At 41.6% G+C, this 23,514-nt stretch overlaps 2 protein-coding genes and 1 non-coding gene across 4 annotated transcripts; 2 read left to right on the forward strand and 1 right to left on the reverse strand.

Annotated features, from left to right (window-relative positions):
* Nucleotides 1–300: 300 nt before the first annotated feature.
* On the reverse strand, nt 301–21,809 carry LOC108107436. Of its 2 annotated transcripts, XM_017214974.2 has the most exons (10): nt 21,592–21,809; nt 10,735–11,027; nt 10,333–10,611; nt 6,423–6,576; nt 5,932–6,199; nt 5,756–5,859; nt 5,314–5,680; nt 5,046–5,255; nt 2,934–4,981; nt 301–2,738 (listed from the first exon to the last, which is right to left on the reverse strand). In XM_017214974.2, the coding sequence occupies exons 2-9, from the start codon at nt 10,997–10,999 to the stop codon at nt 2,957–2,959; spliced, it is 3,672 nt and encodes a 1,223-aa protein (XP_017070463.1). In that variant the 5' UTR covers nt 11,000–11,027; nt 21,592–21,809; the 3' UTR covers nt 301–2,738; nt 2,934–2,956. The 2 variants fall into 2 exon arrangements, with proteins under 2 accessions (XP_017070463.1, XP_017070462.1); XM_017214973.2 differs by having other exon boundaries at nt 301–4,981.
* On the forward strand, nt 8,765–8,856 carry LOC121529705. Its single transcript, XR_005993615.1, has one exon. It is a non-coding gene; the product is annotated as a small nucleolar RNA SNORD116 (small nucleolar RNA).
* On the forward strand, nt 16,826–18,444 carry LOC108107438. The gene is given in 5 exon segments (XM_017214975.1): nt 16,826–17,017; nt 17,020–17,301; nt 17,632–17,713; nt 17,793–18,041; nt 18,236–18,444. Coding segments are annotated over 5 exon segments (1,014 nt in total).
* Nucleotides 21,810–23,514: the final 1,705 nt, after the last annotated feature.

Consider the following 23,514-nt stretch of genomic DNA (forward strand, 5'->3'; position numbering starts at 1 on the left):
CTACACAACGAGTTCTTGAACGACGTTATGCCCCTCTATTCTTTGGGTCGGTATAATTTAATATAATTATTATCGACAATGCACGAGGAGAAGGCAGAGTGTGGAATGGTGGGGTTTTGCCTTCGGTGCTCATATCGGTTTTCAAATCCGCGAGTTTACCATCATCCTCGTTCCCCTCCACAACTTTTATTGAAAAAATTAATTTTTTTCTATATTTGTAATTGAGTTGCGTGTTAACAACACTGCATTTGAAAACACCAAGCCAATAACCACAGAATAATGCTAAGGACCGTCTTTTTTTGTTAAAACCCATAAATATTTATTCATGAATATTTTTTTCTCTGCTTAAATATACATTTTAACGTAAGTATTTATGATTACTCGTTTAGTTATTGGCATCTGTGGAATATGTGTAATATTTGTTTACACCTTTAATTTGATATAACATATATTTTTGATTACCAGAACAGCAAAAATGTTACACATCTATTTTAATAAGATATTTTGTATAGTTAGCCCGGCTTCTCTTTTCAAAATTGTTTGAAGAAATTGACTGGGACCTTTTGATTTGCATAACTCCAATTAATTACTGTGTTGCCTTTCGAATCCGTCTGAAAATAACTTTTCTGATTACATAACGCTGAGAATAACTTTTGATTTTGAATTAACAGAAATTTGTTAAATTTAGTTTACCGAAAGTGCAGGAAAAACTATTAATGTTTTCCAGTTGGACCCAAAGGGTTTCTTAAATCCTGACTTCAGTTATCTAATCTTAATTATTTATTCGCTTAAAATGCACACATTTAATAGATTTCCTGCTTAAATATATTTGACTGGTTTGTAATACAAGTATTTTTTATTGATCATGTAGCTGGTGGGTTTTCCGGTTGATGGGCTTTATTTTGGTTTTCAGTTATTGATTTAAGGGGATATGAATTGCGATTGTTTAATTAGTTCCTTGGAGTTTTATTTAAACATTTTGATCTATTCCGTTGGCATCCCAAAGTTTCATATAAAATTTGAAGCTCCTCTGTTCAATGTTTAAAGTAAACTCTTCTTATTTGACTATTTTGTATGCCAATTGAGTAGTTTTTCATACTTTAAAATTATAAATATCTTGTCTGAATTGACAGTTTAGATTTCTGTGTTTTTACTTGCGACTTAAGTTAGGTTTGAGCAAAATTGCGGCATTACATGTGTTGTTATTAATTTATATCTTTTCGAACAGCCGGTATATAATTTCTTACCTAATATATTTGATAATTCTGCTTAGATTACTTTGCCATTTTCATTTTACAGGTACACATCCAGTTCAACTAAACAACATGCAACATCGATGGCGTATTTCATTATATTTCATTATTATGCACTCAAAAAGTCAATCATCTTGAAACGTTTAAAAATTGTTAAAGATTTCTAAAATGGTTGAATTTTTTAAACCCAAACTCTTAGTAAGATTAACTAATTGAGTGCAGATAATGTTATACGTTTGATTTAAGTTTCTAGGGTCTAGGTACATATGTATGTAGGCTTGTGTCACAGCTACTGCGCTAAACAAACAACAACAACAAACTCAAATTACAACAATTTCAATTCGCATACTAATATATATTCCTGTTTCCAAGTTTTTCACTTATGCCTAAAGTATGTTTGACACAAATTGAAAATTACTTTGAGCCAGAGCAAATAATTTATCACACATTTTAAGGGTTTTTAATTAAAATTTGCAATAATTCATCGATAATCGAAATAAACTGAACAGCAAAACTAATAATCCTTCAGATTAGATCGTTTCTGAATACGTGGTGTTTCAATTTTCCCAACTAACTACAGGTACAAACACATATAAACATTTACGAATATTCTAGTTGTTTCTATTTTTGTATATTTTTATATATTTATATAATTTACTTTCAACATGAATACACAACAATGGTTATATAAATTCTAGAAATGTACTAGTTATTATTGTTTTTTTTTCTGATTTTCTTGTGAGCATTTTTGTCCTTATTTGCCTTAGTTTCAATCTACTCCACGCACATAAAACATTTCTAAATATTTGTCTTAACTATACAAATGCACACAAATAGGGATTTGATGCAACTTGATTAACATTTAGGTACATGAGTCTCTCGTTAGCTCAGAAAACATAGAGTACAGTGAGCACATAGATACACTTTACATTTACAGATTAAGGTTTCATGTTTTTCCGGGTGATGTATACGGTTCTATAAACAAATGTACGCACTTATAAAACGGAAAAATACCTCCGCTCTCCGATGCCCCTTCCCACCAAAGTAGTCTTAACAATATTTGCAGTAAAAAAACCAATCAAATGATCTCTCACTTGTATAAATTGATTAGTTATAACCTTTGTATATTTGTATATAAATTTATATATTTTTAAAACTCAACGTTTTCCATTGCACTTTGAACATTGCTCTCGAATTACTTGGCGCCAAATTACTGCGGCCCCAAAGGGATATACACACAAAACAAACAATAAACAAACACCTGGAGTTCTGTCCTAAATCCTACGTTAACTTTTTCGGTAATTACAATCGAGTCTTTCCGCCATCGTCCTGCATTCCTCATCGATTCATCAACTTGAAATTAGGTACTAAGGAACAGCTATCCCACAGTGATGACTGATAAATAGGTACTTTCGCATAGGAAACATGAAGGTTTGATCCTCCTCTATCTTCTCTCTTCTCGCCCTGCCAATCCAAATTAAATATCTATAAAATATTTGACTTTAGTTTGTGTCCGTTCACATAATAGCCTAGTTAAACTCTTTACATTTACAGTTTAAGTGGGTTGCTTAGCTAGTTAGATACATACACATACACGTTTATATATATACTTATAAAAATAGTTTTCGATATTGGGAACTGCGGGTTCAACCGTTTTCCTTTGACCTAAGTAGATCCTACCTTGGATTCTCTAGGATGACGTCCTACTTCTTAGCTCCCGTGGATGCATTGCCTTTCGTTTTGGCCTGGCTGCCTGATGTTCCTGCTGTCGATGTTGCCGCCTTCTTACCGCTGCCTGTTGCCGATGTCGTAGCAGATGTTACTGCTGACTTGGCAGCAGTTGCTCCTGGCTTAACCCCACCAGCTGCAGATGCTGGAGCTTTCGTTGGGCTGGTTGAGCCCGGTCTTATGGGTTTCACTGTCGACTTTGTAGGGCTGGTTTCGTTTGGTTTTGTTTTGCCAGCTTTGGCAGATTTTGCCGAGATGTTGCTGCTGGCCGCTGCCTTTACTGCCGAAGAGTTATCCGTTGTCCTGCTGCTGGGCATATCACCCGATGTTGCCACCTTTGCACTTGCTGTTAAAGTAGCTAGAGGCTTTGTGTTCGAGGCAGTTTTTGGAGATATTGCCGTTGCAGTCGTAGCCTTTGATGTTGCTGCTGTTGTCGTTTTTTGGATAACTGCTGGCTGTGTAATTGCTGTGATATTAATGGCTGCTGCCGAGTCACTTGCACTCGGAATTACTTTTCCGTTTGTCACACTAATACTAACTGTTGCCGCTGTGGTCACAGTGTCTGTTACTAGCTTGGCATCCGACTTAGAAGTGGATGAAGAAGCCGTTGGCTTGGTGCCAGAGTCAATATTGGCTTTCGACACCGAGGCAGCGGTCTTCCCTGGCAGCGCAGCAGCAACAATTGCCGATGGAGCAGCAACTGGTGTAGTTTTTACAGCTTGTGTTATTTTTACTGGCGCAATACTGGCTGGTGTCGTGTCTTTGGTTGTAACAACAGCTGCAACACCAGGAGCGGATGATATTGTCGTTTTGGGTGGAGCCGTCTTATTGGCAGCATTTGATGTCCCAGCTGCAAGTGCTGCTCCTGGCAAGACGCTGACCGAAGCTTTAGCTACAACACTTGATGGTGTTGATGCTTTGATGGCTCCCGAAGTAGCTGCGACACTTGTTGATATTGTCGTTTTAAGAGGTGCAGTGTTGTCCATTTTCGAGACATTAGCTGCAGTAGCAACATTTAGGGAAAGTGCAGCTGGTGATTTTCCAGCAGCAACTGTTGCTGTTGTGGGTGCACCACTGGCTAGTGACGATGGTTTAACGGCAACAATAGTAGTAGCACCAGTTGATATTGTCGTTTTGAGTGGAGCTTTGCCAGCGGCAACTGAAGTTTTGCCATTCGCCCCAGCAGCAACTGTAGCTCCTGTAGCAACACTGACTAAAGTTGTGGGCGTAACACAGGCTGGTGGAGATGATTTAATGGCACCAGCAGCAGCAGCAAGTGGTGCTGTCGTCGTGGTGCTGTTGCTGTTTGCCAGCGTAGCTGCAATAGTTGTTGCCGCGGTCGCTGAATTGACTTTCGTTGGATTCTTCTCCCCGCCACCAGCAAATGTGGACATTGAGGTACACTCACGTCCACTGCTCTGTGTTCCTGCAGCCAGGACCTTTGTGGTAGCTGACTTATTTTCCTTTTCAGCCGAAATAAGTGGCTGCTTGCTGGGACTGATTTCGGTTGGCGACTTGTGAGTGCCATTCTTGGCAGTTGTCTGGAGGTTGCTGCTGCTGCTTTGCTTTCCTATGGTTTTAGCTGGACCTGGTCGCTTGCCCACAGTTGCCAGTGGCAGGCACTCAACATCCACGTCCACATCGAGAGTCAGTTGCTTTTCCTTCTTGTTCGCCTTTAGCTTCGGCGAGGCATCGTCTTCGATGAGGATCTGGGTGTTGGTCACCCCGTCGTAGTTCTGGCTCTGGTAACGCTCGGCGTGTAGATTGACACAGGGTCTTCCCGCTGGCCCCCACTCGGCGGTGGGCTGCAGCAGGTGCTTGATGCGCTCCCGGAAATTGAGATTCTTGGGTGCTCGCCAGATCTCCTGGAAGGCCACCAAGAAAATGACCAGCACGGGCAGTAGCCCTACGATCCAGCCCACGGCATCCGCCCACATGGGGTACACATAGTGACCATACTTTGCCGGCTTGTACTCCACCCAGTTGAAGAACAGAATAAACTAAAAACGGAAAAAATATATTAAGAAAATCACAGAATAAGGAGAAATTAGAAGAAATACTCACCAAGAGGGTAGCTGGGGTGATATAACGCCACATTATGCCCCAGAAAAAGTTCCAGAACCAGGATCGCTTGCCAATCATGCCCTGAATGTCGTTAAGGAACCTCTGGGATCCATAGATCCAGGCGATCAGAATGCATTCAGAGATGGCAATAAGAAGAACCGACCAGTTGGCTGCATATTTGTCCATCAGTTGCAGCCAGTACATTCCGCTCTAAGAGATTAGCAGTAAAGTTAGATTTATAGCCAGCTTATTTTCTAGAAATACCCACATTTGTGGTGAAGCCCAGGCCACCGATGTAACCGAAAATGGCCACCGACAGGACCACCCAGATCTTGTACTGCCTCAGGTTGGGGAACCTATCCAAAATGGCAGTGGTCACGGTCTCCATCAGAGCAAACTGTGAGTCCAGTCCCAGGGTCAAGAGCATCACGAAGAACAACACCGCCCACACGGGCGAGATTGGCAATCGGGTTACCACCTCTGGATAGACGATGAAGGCCAGTCCAGCACCCTGGTCCACAACCTTCTCCACATCCACGTTTAGCTCGTGAGCCAGGAAGCCAATGATGGAGAAGATCACCAGGCCGGCAAAGAACGAGGTGGCTATATTGCAGAAGGCCACGATCAGTGAGTCCCTTTAAGAAATGATTTTGCTTTAATATCTTCAGAGTTTATGATATTTAATTTAAATTTAATGATATATAACTTACTTGTAGCAATTGTTGGAGAATTTGTTGTAGGATGAGAGTGTGATTAAACCTCCCCAAGCCGGGCTCAATGCGAAGAATATCTGAACCGCAGCGTCGCCCCAAACCTGGAAGAGCAGTTGAGAAATTAAGGACACTTCCATGGAGAAGGCTGTTTGCCAGTTAAGTTTAACACCTACCTGGGCATTGGCCAGCTGCTTCCAGTCGGGCGTTAGGTAGAAGATAATGCCCGTGCTGGCACCCGGCAGGGTGACACCCCGGACAAAGAGTATTACCAGGACAACGTAGGGAAACAGGGCCGTGAAGTAGACCACCTTGCCGGAGGACTGAACCCCCTTGCACAGGCAGAGGAACACAATCGCCCAGGCCAGGAAGAGGCAGGCGGCCAGTGACAGCTTAATGCTGCCAGTCTCCTCGATGCCCTTGGACAGTCCCAGCACAAAGTTGCTGCAAAAGCAAAGTTCAAATCGAAAATGGGGCTTACAAGTGGCAGACACAGTACACATGAATGAAAAGTTGAAAGTTTAGGTTTCAGAATGTAGTCTTTGCAATAAAGAAGATTTCAAGATTAATAACTTAAGACACTATCGAATACTCTCTTGTAATAAATTGAAAATGTGGTATAAAGGTAAAATATATAAAATTTCAAACTATTTTATCCGATACCCACTTGAAGTACTCCTCAGCTGGTGGTCGCTTCAGGGCAACTAGGGCCAGAGCCGTGATATTGTTCTCCGCCGCGGAGGTGGCATTGTGGCAGGTGCGCAGATAGTAGGTGCCGTTGGTGGCCTCGCACTGATCCGCCTGGGCGTAGGAGAAGCAATCTGCAAGAGACTTAGGCTGTCAGCAAGTTGGATCCACACCCACACCCGTACCCACTTCCTCTCAATTATGCATAAAAGGCCAAACAGCATTTTAATATTTATGAACTATTTGTTGGGCTGAACAACTTTATTTTCTGTGTGTCCAGCTACATAATTAAAAGGACAAAGTAGCAAATCAGAGGATAGGACAAAAGGGGCAGCCCCAGCAACAATGAATGGCTCTGGCAAACACAAAAAAGGGTCTGGGAATGCCAAAATCCTTTGGCCAAAAAGGGTTGGACAAAAGGTTCTTTGGCAACTTGTAACTTTTGCCAAGTCGAGGGGGTGAAAGGTCAATAGCAGAGCAATCTGTCTTGGGCTCTCCTTTTTCTGAGGGTATTTTTACGGCTATAAAGACCTGCCCGACAGCACTTCGACTTGATCTCTCCTAATGAGACTTTAACCGAGACCCCATATTTTCCGCAAAAACCTGCAACACTCGTTCTTCGTTATGTTTACCTGAGTTTAGCGCACACATAAGTTAAATTCCATTTGCACAAACGTCGAATTTTCCAGTTCTGGTTATGACATTTGACTTATGTGTGCTGAGTGCCAAAAAAGAGTGGGTGCCATGCGGAATGTGTCACCGACAAAGTTTTTCACCCAAATCCCACAAAATGACTAACTGACAGTTGAGTAGAACTTGCTTGTGGATTTGGCTAATAGGATATTTCTCCTACCTAATAAAGGAACTAAATCTTAAAGGAAACAAGAAAATTTTTTCCGTCTTAATCAGCGACATTACTCATACGCCCCATTGCTGATTCCCATGAACGAAATCCGAATAAAACCCCTGGTAATTTCAGACCATTCTGGCAGCTAGAATTAAGGTTAAATTTCGAGCACCCCGCACACATTCATCAGACCAATTCATCAGCTTCATTTTTCGACGGGGAAATAAATTTGAGAACAATTTCGTGTGGCTGGCGGTTGATGGTTTTGGGAAAAACTTCAAAGTGTTTACACGCCGTTTAATTTGCCTGTCTGCATCTGTTTGTGTTGCAATTAATTTGATTACACAAACACACACACAAACAGCCCCTAGATCCTAGATGCGAATCATATGAAATAAATTTTATTTGAAAAAGAAACGAGGATTGCCTAACAAATTCACTCGGTCCACACATTCGAAACAAATCCTTGTGGGTGAGGGTATGTGTGTGTGTATATCCTGGTTGCAAAAGGATACACACGCCCCGAGTTTCTTATTCAATTTGAGTGGTACGCCTGGCGCAGGAAATTGGCCTTAAATTTTGTGACCTTTAAGTTTGATGGCAAACTTTGATGAGCTTGTTTTGCCCTGAAGTTCTAGAGTTTTCAGCTTATGTGTCGGGCGTATAAGTGTTAAATTTGTAAGCTCATTTAGGTTATTGGCCACATAAAAAGTCCTTCCAAATATTTACTGGAAAAATATAAACATACAAGCAAGTGGAAAGCCAAACAGAGTGCGACATTCAATCCATGGACAAACAAAGTTAAACACATTTTAATCGTGACACTAAAAGTAAACATTTGTCATCTAAAACAGACGAGGACAAAGGCGGCCGACGAGGTCAGGATGCTGCCAGCGTCGGAAGCAGAATCGAAGTGTCAATAAATAAAATCCTTAAGAAATTGCTTGTCTGCCGAGGCAGTCTCTCTCTCTCTCTCTCTCGCTCTCTCTCTCTCTCTCCCTCTCCTAGTTTATATACATAATATTTTCCTCAACCGTACTCAACTTTCCCTCGTCTTGAATCCCGAGAGCTTAGGGAAAAGCCTGGCCCAAGGTTGCATCCTCCACTGCCAGCGATTGAGTGTCAAAAACAGTTAAGACATAATTGTTTGTCATTTTAACAATTTCAAGATGCCGTGTTCGTTCTCTAGAAGGTGAAATGTGAGAAACGGGCGCAACGGGGGCTTCTCAATCCCCTCAATATCACCATCAATATTCTCAATAGCATCCATTATCGATTTCTGAGCTCCCACAAAAATAGCGGAAATGACAGCCAGCCTGCGACCTCTGTCTAAGTCTGATTTGATTTCCAAGTACCTGAGGAAGACGGTGGCTCAGTTCCCTTTCGATTGTCAAGTCATGGCTAAATATCATGTATGTTGTATGATATATGAACTCCACTAGTTAAGGTACCTAATATTCAAAAGTGAAATGAGAGGTTTGATAATTTTTAAAAGGCAGGTATTTTTTTGAAATCTAAAAAAAATAATTAAAATGTTTTTCCCTTAGTTTCTCATTATTTGTAGGCCCCTAAAATCCCTTCTGCCAGTAAAACGGGATGTTCTAGTTGGTTTCGCTTCCTTATCTCATGCAAAACTTTCAATGGCATTCGAGGATGGTCCTTGTTCCATCTAATACACACCCAGCCACTTGAGAATGTGTGTGCGTGAGTGGGCATATATTGTATGTGTGGAAATCCGGCGAGTGCTGCTTAGGTGACAGCCATAAAACAGGCGTGGCATATATAAATAAGGGAAACCATTCCAAGGAAAATACACAAAGATTTTCCAAATGTACTAAAACACAACATTAAGGTAAAGATTTGGGATAATTGAGAATATTTTAATGGAAACACATTAAGCAAGGATGTTGTAAGTTTTCCGCCCATTATTAGTCACAGTATATCTATACAATTTCTGGCATAGAAGAAATTTAATTTATGCTAAATGTGTTTGGAAAATGCTTCAAAGTCTCAAGCTGTCATCATTTCTGACCTACATAAGAAACTTTTCCACGCTTTTCCGGCCAAGTATGAACAATCCGAGTGACTTCTATTTCCAGAATACCGAGGAGTCGCCGTTCGATGCTCGTTAAAGATTTATGTGTTTCGCGTGCTGGAACGTTTTAAAGTGTTTGTGTGTCTGTTTCTGGGAAGGAAAGTCAAAAGCTGGCTTAGGGATTCGCAAGGAAACGCCTTCCTAGGCAATCACACACATACACTCATAGGCGAGTCCTTACACACACACACGCATAAGCTTTCCTCTCACCTTACAATGTCAAACGAGGCACAAAAACAATTGCCTACTTCAAGGCGCCCAGAATTCCTCCATGCGTTATTGTTCCTCTCCTCCATCTTGTTTATTATTATAATTCTCGGCAAAAGTTTGTTCATACTTTTTATTGTTTGCGTGTGCGTGAATGAAGGGCGGAAGAGAATGTTGATGTGGCTGTGGATGTGGATGTGCCTGGGCAACCATAGCATATTTCTCGGGGCCAAATGAATGATGTACTTTTGATCCCCCTGGAATTATGCTAAGTTCAACTATTCGAATGGATATTTCACTGCGAACTTATCGAGTTTTTTATTTAAATTTTATTTTTTGCAATGATTTGCAAGTTTCCTTGAAAGTTTCCCTGGAATGTTGTGTGTCTTTGCTTTGGTCCCTGCCATCTCAGTTGTCCTGAATCAATTGTCTTCCGGGTCTGCTGGTTACACAACCATTTGCCACCCCCTCTACCTCGCCAATTTCCCAGCCATGTGTTTTCCCAACCGAGCCACGTGCCGCCGATGGACACAAACAAAAACAAAGCCGGAGAAAAGCAAAATAAAATTCCACTTTTGACAGCTTGCAATTTGCTTAATTTATTACCCGAAAAACGTAACAAAAGATAAGAATCTGGCATCCACTTTCTCCCACCGCTATTTTCTTTTTTTCTAGCCTCGAGTGTTTTGGCCTATTAATTAATTGGAGCCATCATACTATGTCCCCAGGGGAAATACTCACACTTCGTGCTCCAAGCTGGTTCGCAATTCTGCCAAGGAAGCACCGGGGCAAACGAGGCGAACATGTAGAAGATGGTCCAGGCAATGATCAGGTTGTAGTAGAGCATCACTATGGCGGATACAAGGATCATGCCGGTTCCCAGTCCTCGGAAGAGCGGGCAAAATCTGCGATACACTGCCACAGGCCCCAAGGCAGCGTACTGGCCAAATGAAAGTTCCATAAACATCAGCGGAAGTCCGGCAATCACCAGCATTATGGTGAAGGGGATCAGGAAGGCTCCTGGAAAGTATTTTTTTCGATTAAGTTGAGTTGTTTTATTGAAAGAAAAAGCATTCTAAAGGTAATTTATTAAATTTACTTATTCTAAATACTATTAAGTATTAGTTTTCCAAATTCACTTACCTCCTCCATTATTGTAGCACAGGTAGGGAAAACGCCACACATTTCCCAGGCCCACTGAATAACCCAATAGTGACAGCAGGAAATCGAATCGACCCGTCCAAGTGCCACGTTCATGTTCCGATTCACCTGCTCCACCGGCGCCTTGGCCAGATGCATCCAGTTGGATTAGAGCCGTTCCGGAGGCACAGCCACTGATCGCCGTCGAGGGACAGACCACTCCTCCGCCTCCACCTCCGCCAGCTCCGGACTTGCTGCTCTGCCCCATTTCGGTGGCACTTCGGATCTTCCTCCAGCTGCGGAATATGCAAATATTGCAATTTATTAGAAAGTTCCTACAGGTGACAACTAGTTGGCCCACTGCCAGTTTTCACAGTTGGCCAAGAGCTCTAATGAATTCTGTGCAGCATGCTGACGGATAATACTGACCTCGATTCCAGCTAAATGGAAACAATAAAGAAAGGTCATGTGACTAAAGCTGCATAAATTAGGTAAACAATGCTTAACTGTGGTAAAAATGAACATGAATTGGAAAGGCTCATTGAATTACCCCACTAATGAGCTAATTAGTTGTAATAGAACCAGGAACCACAAATCAATTGGCTACTTCTGTTTTCAGCTTTTGATTTGCATGTTGGTGGGTAATCCCTCTGCAGTTCCTATAATACTCTCAGATTCTAAAAAACACTTTAATCAATCTAATTATTAATAAGCCAGGTCACGCTATTTTCTGTCCACCTTTTTGCAGGGCAAACTCAACTTATAAATAAAAGGTTTTTCATTTCACAAAAAGCTTTTTACAAACTTCTCACACGCTAATAAGCTCTCTAAATAATCCAATTAGGAAGACCATAGAAGCAATTTTCAACTTTAAAATTGGTTTTACATATATGCGGAAAATTATTTAATTAACTTTTGCGTGTGAATGTATTTATGTAGTTACGGAAGCCGAAAGTTACAAATAGAATATAGTCTTTACACTGTATACACACTTTATTCGCAGAGTGTTTTAGTTTTCTCCTAGTAAGAAAAGGCTTAGCAAAACTAGATTTGATATAAAAGCACTTGCTGAAACTAAATCGAACCTTGTTTAGGTCAACAATACTTTTTCATTGATTTAAGCCAGCTAATTAAAGCCCAATCCAAGTTCAATGGATTAGTATCTGCAGGAAGATTTTGTAATTTCCGTTACGTTAATTAAATACACAGACATGCCTTTTGCTTTTTTTAGTGGGTGCCAACTTTGTGCGCCGAGGATAAATGAGTACTCAAGAAAATGACGCGCCGTCAATGGCACTTGATGCTGGGCGCACTCACACTTGTTCGCACCCACCCACACACTGGCAGCCTGCTCTCTTATATACCATATACATGCCATAGAGTCCAACTGTCACACATTCTGTAGTGGCCATAACATGGTGTGATGGGGTATGCGATGAGATGTGAGAGGATTTTCCTGCTTTTCCGCACTGCTTGAGTGTTTTTTGCCTGGTCACGTTTTTTGTGCCATTTTCTTGACTGAGATGGTGTTGTTTTTTTTATGGCAATTTGTTGACAGCCTCGTAATTAGGCAGTCAAATGTGTATTTAGCCAAGTGAGTGTGCCAATGAGGCTGCTAATGTGCCAATGATGATCTCAGCATGGGAGACCTGTGAAAATGCCTTGAATCGTGGGAAAAGCCAGGGAATTTCAGCTCTGAATGGAAAACGCCGCAGGGAGAAAGGGAAAACCACAATACCCAATTCCCATTGCCATTTTCGAGCAAGGTTACTTTGCTCCTGGCCTGGTTTTCCATTCCATTTCCCACTCCTCTGCGGTCCAGCATTCCGAGTCCGCCTGCAACTATTCCAACCCATTCGCAATGCCAGTGGCATTTGCTTAGCAAATAGTTCCTAATGATTCCTGGCCCAAGAATGCGATTCAGCGGCGACAAGCAAAGAAAACAAAAAACAATAGGAAAACAGCAGGGAAACAACAGGGAAACAACAGGGAAACAAACAAACAAACTGGCGGCAACTAACTGCAGTACAAATAAACATTTAGCTTTGTGCGAACTTTTCGGGAAATGGTCGAAACACAACCGACTGACAATGAGAATCGGTAGGTGGCTAAAGTTTCCATTGAAAAAGCGTGAAAAGTGCCTGGAAAGTTTTCCTTTGCATCGGTCAGGTGAAAACGAAAGCGTTTTAGCGCCCACAGAAAATCTATATTGCTTTTTTTTCGAACGGATTCCTGGGTTATATCCGACTATTCGGAGCACGTAAGTAAGGGAGTCCGCACTCAGCACAGTAAATAAATGGCTGGGGAAAGTTGGCCAACTGTAAAGCAAACTTTGACCAACTGGATGGTCGAACTTATGTGCGAGACTTGATTGAAGTCACACACACTCGTTCATTGCTTTTTGGATATTTAGGAAATTGTAAAGCAAATGTTTGGCTTGTGCCGAAGTCTGAATTCATTCTCAGCTTTACAATTCGTAATCGAATTCAACAATCGTTATGTAACAATATATATGTGGCATTCCATATTCCCAACATGTTTAGTCTTACTATGGTTAAAGTATTGACATTTTTGGCGATAAATCGGAAGAATGATTGCTAGGTATTACTATAGGTCGCAACCTATAAATTGGTCAAAACAAGACGGAGAGCCCAAAGAACAACTTTTTTGAGCAGCTAAGGACCTAAACTCACCATTTCTATCACTGCCCAGTTGATTCTGGAACTTTAATTTTTTGGTAATTTTTCCCATTTTTGATAAGGGGTACCATCATCCTTTTTTGCGAAAAATGCCCAAATTTTCCATTTTTAGGTGTGAACACAGTTTTGTTAGAAATTTAATTACGAGCAGAATGAGATATTATAATCCACATTCCGACCATTTTTTGCAAAGTTATGATGAAAATAACGACTTCTTTTCCGATAAATCGGGACAACGATTGCTAAGTAATTTTTGGAATATTTTATCTAGGTTTATGGCCTATAAAATAGCCAAAACAAGAGGTAGAGCTAAAAGAAAACTGTTCTGAGCAGCTAACGACCTAAACTAACCATTTCTTTAACTATCCAATTGATTTTGCAACTTTTAAATTTTAGCCATTTTTCGCAGTTTCGCAGTCATTTTTCCGAAAAATGGCCAAATTTACCATTTTTAGGTGTGAACACAGTTTTGTTAGAAATTTAATTACCAGCAGAATGAGATATGACAATCCTCATTCCGACCATTTTTGGCTTTTTTACGCTGACGAGTTTTTTAAATAAGCTTACCTTAAATTATAAAAATTATAATTAATTAAAAGAGTATTACATTATTTTCGAGACCCATGTTCTGGCAGGGTTTCCATAGCTGCTTTTGAAGCACACACGAGAGCCCTTTTAATAAAGGAACTAATTAATTATTAAAGTGCAACCGGTTGGCCACGTGTGAGAGCGAAAAAATAAATTTAATAAGAGGAGGAGGGAGTTGAACTCCCTTACATTTTCCACTATTTTCCCCCTCACGCCTCCGCACTTCCCTTTGCCTAGCGCTCTTTGCCTTGTTTGTGTTTGGTCAATTCGAGTGTGAAAATGTTTTCGAGCTTCTGCCGTCGCTCGCTTGTTTACGCTTGATGAGAACAAAGGGGCGGCGTTGGGTAGCGGGTGAGTTGCATTTAACGACCTTGGGAATGTGCAATGCATAAACGAGGGGGAGGGTGAAATTGGTGGAGGAGGCACCGCTTACATGAGCTGCTTTCTAGTTTTCCTGTTCTTTTTTTTTGCGAGCAATCCGCCGACACCGTTTTCCGCCTTTTGGCATTTCATAATTTTCCCTTTTTTGACATTTTTATGCAAAAGTTAAATTTCCCTGGGCCGGGACCCCAAGGCGAGACAAGGGACCTTCGTCATCCTCATCCCATCATCATCGCCGTCCCATCTGTATTTTCTGTTGTTGCACAAGTCACGGCAATTACGAAGGGGCAAACTGTGAGCACTTGAACTTGAACCCACGAAGGCTGCCCACAAGCGGCAAACAAAGCGAGTACCGACCTTCGCCCCTTGGGTGGCTTGGGTTTAGGGTTAGGAGAAAGGGTAGGCCTAGGAAATGAAAAAAAGCACTGACCGAAACAGGATATTACTTAAATTTGTATTGCTACATAAGTCACATCTAGAAACAACTCTAATTTATGATGAAAAAATCATTAACTGACTTGGAACTAAAAAACATAACTCGAACTGCACATTTTCGGATCTTTTCCTTTCCATTTCAGAACTATCTTGAAACATTCATACATCCAAATTGATTGACAAATGACTGAAAGCTGAACATGAAAGCCTTGAATAATTATGCAGTTCCTAGTGTTGCCTCTCGGAAAAGTGGATGCAAATGAAACCATCAGAAGAAACAAAAAGAGCAGATGCTGCTGGCCCCTTTGTTGTAGTTGGCGCTGTTCAATGAGCTATTGGTGCTATTTCAAGTGCTCGACGGCATTATCGATTATTCAGTTTTGCGGGAGCTAAAGCTGCATAGCTACATAGCCACATGACCATCGGCGGAGGCCAAAGCGCACGCATACAAATTTGTCTCTCGATGCAACGAAGTTGCCTCCGTTCCAATGCTCCTCGGATAATGCTTGTGGAAAACAGATTTTCACGTTCTATTGCATGGTTGCGACTTTCCTGCTCTCCTGCGCCTCACCTCAGGGTCCTGCGTCCCTGGGGCTCCTGTAGCCCGCATTAAATATTCATCTACTTCGTCATCGTCTGTCGTCCTTCGCTGTCATCGTCCTGGTAATCGCAAATTCAGCGCTAAATCACAATCAAAATGCGCGTAAAGTGGCATTTCAAGTGATTCTCCCCGTTTTTTATGAATTTCAAATTGCAAATCATTTCGTTGATTAAATTGTTGAAAACGCCAGAGTAAATTTGTATGGCTTGTGGCCTTACTTTCTAAGATGGAAAGATAGTTTCATCAGTTTGAGGAAAAACAACTATGGCAGAACAGAATTTTCCAGTTTTTTAAGTGGATAACAAGGCTTGGCTATTCCTTTGCCAAGAAAATAGGTTACCAATATCTGACAGCTCTTTGTTTTTGCGCAACGTCACCTTTCTGGTCGCCACTTTAATAATTAAAGGCACACAATTTCTCCATTAGACTATTTTTAAATTGATTGCCCTAATATCGATTGAAAATTACGCGAACTAAAAGCGTTAGTGTTGTTTTTTGTTAGTTACCTTAAGGACATCGTATGCAGTTCATTTTTGAATTTCAAATAGAAAAGCGAAATAAAATGAATGCACGACAGGGAGGTGTGTGAGAAATGAATAAACAAGAACGAGCAGAGACAGCTGGCAGTTAAGTGAATTATGTCTGCAAATGATTTTTTCTTGTTATCCAGTTTTCGCAGAATCTCCCTCTTTTCCTCTTGGACCGCAACCTTTGCATACATTTTCATGGTTTTGAGTGCATCCGACTGTCGAGTGTGTGTGTGTTGGGTGTGCTACGCGTTTTGTTTTTACCTTAAATTTGCAATTTAAATGTAATTTCTCAGGGCAAATGGGTTACTTTTTATTCGGTTTATGACAAATGCACACCCAGGCAAAACGCACGGATTTAATGCTTTCCGACAAGTGGGTGGAACGGTGGGTGGCAAGGTGAAGTGGGTGGTGGGCAGGTCATGAAGGGTACGAACTTGTATGTACAAGCAAGGTAAATTTGCTTTCAAAACAGACATACCTTTTTCAGTGAAAGAAAAACTAGTGAATATAATTTAGTTTTAGGATAAGTATTACTAAAATTATATATATATAAATTCATGTTTTAATAGAGCTAACTAATATCTTCTATAAGTAGCCAAGTAGCCAAGTTACACCAGTAAAATGGATTTTAAAGAGATTAATTTTCGCAGCTGAAACCCAAAGAGGATGGGGGTTCGCCCAAAAGAAGCTTTATGCCGATTAGCACTTGCAAAAATTTTCATTTTCGCACAAGTTTGCTAGCCGATTGTTATTGTTGCACGGCGATGTCGCCATCTGCTCGCAGCTGTTTTTCCCTTCGTTTGTTTTCCCATTTCGAGTTGTTTATTGTTCGCTGGAAGGCGGAAGAAACCATTAACGAAATGTCTTCGGCGTCGGGCACTCGATGCACTTTTGTCATCTTAGCACTTTCCATTTTATTGGACCAATGTGATTGCAATGGGGTTGGGACTAAAAGTCAGGACTCTCTGCTGGCTGAGTTCCAGATGAGAATCCTTCTGCTGACTCTCCTGGGCCTAGCTGTCCTGATCCTTTTAGGTTTCCTGGGTGAGTTTAACTGATTTTACCATCGCCTTGATCAACTCACAGAACGGAGATTTCCGATTTCCTTTGGCCACCAGGATGTATCTGCTGCTTCTGTCGGATTTCGCAGACTGTGGAATCCACTTCCGATGGCCTCGATGTCTACGCCCCGCGAACCCAAAGCATCGTGTGGCCCACTCTGCCCCGGGAGACGGCCCATGTTCTGGAGATGACCTTCCTGCACACCCCCAAGGTCAACTGCTTCTGTGGCAGCTGCCTCATCGCCAGGAACTCGCTCTGCCTTGAAAACTGTGGGGTCGCCACACAATGTGCATAAAGTCCTCCGATTGTACTTTGAATGTCATTCAACTAGACTTACGCTACACTATACTGCCTTGTTTTTAGGAAATATTTTAAGTTTATTTAAAAGTTAATGGTCACTGAATATAATTTACTAATAAATTTCCCCAAACTGTGCTTCGACAAGGGATGTTTTCATTTGCGAAATCAAAGGCAGATCAAACGAACCTTTATCTCGGCCCACAAACAGCTGTTCCGTTGATAAGTCCCAACTGGGCCTAAACAATTATAGTTTGCTCAGTTGCATTGGATCGATTGCCGGAACACCATGGATCCCTCCGCCCAGGTACACATCGCCAGGTGGGCCTTACTACTAGCCACCTTCATTACCTATGCTCACCTGGTCAAAGCCGATGACAACTTTACAGGTAAGTGCAACGAGGAATGCCCCTGGGGTTCGCTTGATTATTGCATTTTGTATCTCAATTTCTATGCATTCCGGGAAAGACTTTGACTGGCTTAATGAAACGCAGCTGCTGCAAATGTTTGATTACGAGAATGAAAACAATACAGACGAGATTTCCACGGAATTCGACTTGGATACTCTGACCGAAAACCCTGTTGTGGAACAAACGGCTGGGAATATTAGCAACAATGGCCAAATCGAATTTCCATTTGAAGATTTGAGGAAACATCCGCATTTTTACCGCTTTGTCTTTATGGTGCTACTTTTGCATGTTGCCGTTGTTGCTGTTGGTAAGTTGCTTAAAATTGAATATTTTTACTGGATTTTAGTTACCTTAAACATTATCAAAGATCAATACTAAGTAACGACTATTGTAATGATTACATATTAGGACATCTATCAGCCCTATAAAGGGTATATAAGTGAGGGAATGTCAGAGTAAGAATATAATAAAAACTTGAATGTTTTTGTTATTTTCGAACAGGTATCATCATCTACAGCTCTGTGCACTGCAAAGTCAGGACCTTGAGGAGGCGTGCGAGGAGGGAGGCACAACGACGACTGGAAATGACCAATCTGCGGTCAGAGCACATTCCCAATTCCCGCGATTGCCCTTGCCACGGATGCATTCTGGCCAGAGAGATGCTGCAGGGCCTGATCATGCAGCAGTTTCAGGAACTGGCCGAGTGCTGACACAGGAGGCTTTCCCGGTGGGAGGGGGAATTTATTGGCCACGAAATAAGAACGCAAATGGCATGCATGAATTTGGGAGGTAAATGCAACCTTCGGGCGACATTGATTCAAATGCAAGCGAGCAGATACGCGAAATTTGCATCCACGTGGATTGTTACACTCACAAAATATAATCTTCCCTTTCAGGGATGTAGTATATAATATATAGTTATTATTAATCCCTTTATATCGTGATATAAAATGGTTTTATTTTCTTATTATGTATATATGGTATCCTAAGTTGAAGTTCTCTAATAACTAAAGGTGAAATTTAAATATTTTCTCCAGGTGTGCCGGCGTGTTTACGCAATCTGATATGATTTTCATATGTTGCATAAGAGCGCGCTTCCCTTGAAGGAATCTTACGCTTAAATGGACACAAATGTCAATGTTAGCCGCAAACAACTAACGCAATCGGCCTTCCACATCCACATCTACATCCATACATGCACTTCCACATCGCTACTTATATCCACATCCATGGATATTGGCAGTTGCATTGTCAGGGAAATGCAACAACAGCTGCGGCGGAGAGATAGTGAGTGGATGGAGCGGGAAATGTCGGGAAATCCAGGGGAAAGCTTCTGCTGACATGCACAAGTAGTTTAACAGCTTATTGCTGTAGCCGTGGCTAGCTTTTCCTGCTTTCCCTGACCCCCACTCACACTATCACAGTCCACTCCTTGGAAAGGTCAAAGTTCATAGCATTTACTGTCGCGCATATTTAGTTAATCCCTCACGTTTGCATTAGTAAATACAAGTAATCCATTTCACCTTCTCTTTGTTCCCATGCTAAGTAATTTAAGTCATCTGCTTTTATAGATGTTTTTTCTTTCTATAAACTTATTGATAGTATTCGAAATATTAGTTATGGTCCCGGAAACCTCCTCCAAATTATCAATTTACCACTCAAGCTCTCAACAAGTTCCCCAAAACGATAAGTAAACAGATCCGCCACATTGCGTATACGCCATGGGGGACACTGTACATATCCAAATCCAGCCATCCATCAGAATGTGGCTTTAAGTCTAATGCACTGGATACCACGATGTCACCGATCACTTTTTTAGCCAGCTCGGTGATGTTTTTATTGCTATTTGATTGCGATTTAAATGTACATACAAAGGGAAAAGGAAAAGCGCTCGGAGCCAAGCGTATAAAATAACAAACAGCAAAAAAAGCCGAAAAACTGGAAAAACTGAGCCTGAGCCCTGGCAAACACGCACAAAACACGGACAGGCCAATGCCAAAAGCCCGAACGCGAAGGAAACAACGCACGTTCATGCCGAACAGGAAGGAAGGATGGCACAAGGCACACAGGAAAAGGAACAAAAAGCGACACAAGGATTCCAAGGTGGGGGGGTGTGGGTAAGGGCCCAAGCAGAAGAAGAAAAACGCGCGCCAAGGGCAAGGATGCTAAGGTAGCGAGAACAACGCAGGCAGCCACAGCAATAACTATAACAAAAGCCTCGACAGCTACAGGATAACTTCGATGGCAAGAACTGTGATTTTTTAAAACCAAAATGGTGGTTAGAGGGAATTTTTAACGATTATTAATTCGACATAAAAATAATCTTGAATGGTAGTTTCTAGTAAATTTAACATAATTTAACAGAGTTACTTCCTCATCCTGAAAGAATCGCAGAATAATACCAACCTAATTTGATCTCAAGAATGTTCCACTTAGAGCAGCTTGACTGTACAACAATAAAAAAAACTCGACATAGACATTCCAATAACAATGAGCCAAGAAAGCGAAGAAAAACTTAGGCAGCAGAAGCAAAAGGATAGCAAAAAGTAGTAAAAAGTTATCGGGACTCGGCCTGAAGATGCCGCAAGGAGTCCAGGGGAGCGAGGGGGGTCCTCAGCGGGTGGAAGCTGGAATTAATTTTGCGTTCATCCACGCTTGGCTTGAGCGGAAAGCCGGGAGGCCGAGGGAACAGAGAAGCAAGAGGAAGGGCTACGGCTGGAGGCCCCACTCTTAGCCAACTTGTGGCAAATATTTGCTCAGCCCGAAGTATCCAATCGGCCCGGAATTGGATGCACCTGATGCCCAGCCAAGCGACTGCATTTGGAAGCGACGGGTTTGGGGGGAAAGGGCTCACAACATGTACATGCAAATTTATTGAAGATTCTAAGATAATGAAAATTACGGTTGGAATCAGGATTCAATTTTGGTTCAATCTTAGCATAAATTGCGATTCACCTCAACTGATATAGCTTTTACGTCTAATGGAAGTACAAATTTATTACATTTATTAAGTTTTTCGGTGTAAATTATACTTAAGCCTCAAGCTATTGTGAAATGTCGGTTCAAAGTTCTAATTTTTGATTTGCCAATTAACAACTATTTATACACATTTTGCTTTTCACAATGCAGCAAACTAGGAAAATATCAAGTTTTAAAGATTTAAATGGAGATCAAATAGTCAAAAGACTAAAAGTTTTCCAATTTGTATCTTGCTAACCTTTTTGTAACCCTCTCTCAAAGGTGTTTGCAATACCTTCAGGGATATTTTTATTTTTTCAGGTTGTTAAGTTGTTAAGTTTTAAAAAAAAACGAAATCACATTTTTGACGTTTAATTACTTAAAAGTTTGCTTAACACTTGTCCTGAGTTGACAGCATTTTAAGTTAAGACTTGTTGTTAAATCCGAACCAACTTTCGGCTTAACCCAAGGCTCCGCTTTCACTCATAGTTTTCCCCGAAAAAGTATGCAACGAAATTTTGCAGTTGCAGCGAATTTTCAGGGCCGTTTCCAGTGAAACTGTCTGTCCATCTGTTGGCTTTCGGTCTCCGGTGCGGGAGCAGTTAGGATGTCATGACGTTGGGCTGTAATCAGGTTGCATTAACGGAGAATTAACCAGACAATGCAGTTATCCTGCCAGCAGGATGTGGATGCAACGGGATGCCGTTTAATTAGGCTTGTCAACGGGTCCAGCGGGACCTTGGCTCGGGCTTTGGCTTTCTCTTCACTCCCGTCGGGCTCTTTTAATTGTTTTAAATATTTACCGCCAGGACTCGAAGGGCACTCCCACCAATACACACACACACACGCACACCGAGCACAGACACACTGACACTCACATGTACATACGCAGGACTTACACAATTAAGAATTTTGTTTTTTGCTTTTTGGTTTTCTTCACTTTTCAGCACTTTTTGCGAGGATCTTTTTGGCCAGAACAGAAGCTTTAGCGAATGTCACAAAGTAGTTTTTACAGCCGAGAGTTGTTATTGTTGATTTGGCCAGGGTCTTTAATGTTGTTGTTTCTCTGCCTGCTCCCGTGGGTGGATCGAAAATTACGGACACATGGAGCGTCCAATTTGGCGGACAATTCGAAAGCAACTGAAAGTGAAACGGAAGCAGCAGCAGGAGATTCCCAATCCCGCTGAAAGGCGAGTGTGGGTGCGAAATGCGAATAGTGAAAAATGAAAAGCGAGAGAGAAAAGCCAGCGCTTTTCTTTTCGGGAGCGTGGAAAGCTCCGCGAAGCTTTTCTTCCCACGCTCGCTTGCCATAAAGGTTTATGGCAGCTGCTGGGCGCTGCTTTTGATTTGCAATTTGATTTACGGCCCAATGGAATGGGAAAATGGTATCCTGGCGAAAAAAGGCAGTGGGAGTGGTAATGCCATTAGGGCCACTGCCCAAAAATTAGTTCAAATTGAGAATGGTGATGGCAATCTTATAATATCAAGTATACGCCTAGATGAACCTGTTCTTATTAGTTGCTTTTATTATAGATTCATTATAATAACTTTATAAAGTTATAAATAATATTTATTAATTTATAAACAGATAATATTTATTTCTGGATAATATCTTGTCCTTGAGAGGAAGAGAGGAATGTAGATTTCACATGCTCCTAGCACTTTTTCGCAGTGAAGGGTTTTCCGTGCATCGGCGAGCTTTCCATTCTTTTTGTGGGTAGTTCGGGGCAGTTGGTGAACAGTGAATGCGTCCTTGAACAATAACTCACTTAATTATGCATTTGCATGTGGCTGCATGTGGGTGTGCTGTCCGGCCGATGAACAATGTGCGGATGGCCAATTAAAATGCGAATTAGAATGCAATTGAATGTTTTTAAAAATCATAATTCGATTGGAAAAATTTCGAAATTGGACAATTTTAAGTGGATGGCAGAAGACTCTAAGGGAAAGCGGATAAGTTTGCTTTCTTTTGCCGCCTATTTACTTTATAAACATCCTCCGTAGTCGGTCGATAGTTTTCCTCCCGCTGGGCTTTCCTTCTTACCGACACCCCTCCGATGATAAGGGGATAAATCCAATAGAGACACATCGAACAGTTAGCCAGGCGACCTTCAGGAGAAAAAGCTGCCGCCTCGACCTAGACACTGAAACACTACAGTACTAAAAAGAGAAACCAGCGAGAAACAGAGAGAGAGAGAGAGAGAGCCGTTTCCCGACGCTCCGGGTGATACTTTTATTTACGCAAGTGTTCGAGCTTAGCGAAAGGCAACGGAATTGGGAGTGCAAGTGGAAGTGAAAGTGGGCGGGGATAGCGCCTCAGCGGCCAACGGGGCGTATGAATGTCGAGCAACGTAAGCCGCTTACGAAAGCTCTCGGAAAAAAGGGAATAACAAAGTTTTAAACAGTTTCTATTTTGGATAGCTTCCACACACACACGGTCCCCATGCCTCTGAAATGCTGATTCCTATCCGCCATTGTTTCTATATATTTTTCCTCATTTCCCTGCTCCGCTTATCTTTTCCGCAAATTCCCATTTCGCTGCATTTCCGCAAGCTGCTGGCATCATTTGTTCCACAGTTGTTGATGCTGCCCCCATCATCGTTGTTGTTGTGCTAGGTTATGAATGAAAAGCTTTTCAATTCAGCTTTGGTCGGGCCCTCGGGTCATTTTCACGATTGCTTTCTTTGCTCGTGTCCTTAATGCTCTTTTCCCCGCCTCTTTCTTATTGAGAAAAAAGGGATAAAGAATGAGAGAGAGAGGAGTGAAGGAATTACCATTTTATTACAAATATGATTAATGTTCTTTCTCTTGACAATTCTACA

Source organism: Drosophila eugracilis, unplaced genomic scaffold (assembly GCF_018153835.1).
Source record: "Drosophila eugracilis isolate 14026-0451.02 unplaced genomic scaffold, ASM1815383v1 contig_1765, whole genome shotgun sequence".
Taxonomy (NCBI): domain Eukaryota; kingdom Metazoa; phylum Arthropoda; class Insecta; order Diptera; family Drosophilidae; genus Drosophila; species Drosophila eugracilis.

Excerpts from the sequence above, each read along its gene's own strand:
- LOC108107436 (XM_017214974.2), bottom strand. The coding sequence starts at position 10,999 with ATGGGGCAGAGCAGCAAGTCCGGAGCTGGCGGAGGTGGAGGCGGAGGA. Across the intron at positions 6,200-6,422 it reads CCAGCTGAGGAGTACTTCAA|CAACTTTGTGCTGGGACTGT; the intron begins GTGGGTATCGGA and ends TTGCTTTTGCAG. Across the intron at positions 4,982-5,045 it reads TCACCCCAGCTACCCTCTTG|TTTATTCTGTTCTTCAACTG; the intron begins GTGAGTATTTCT and ends TTCCGTTTTTAG.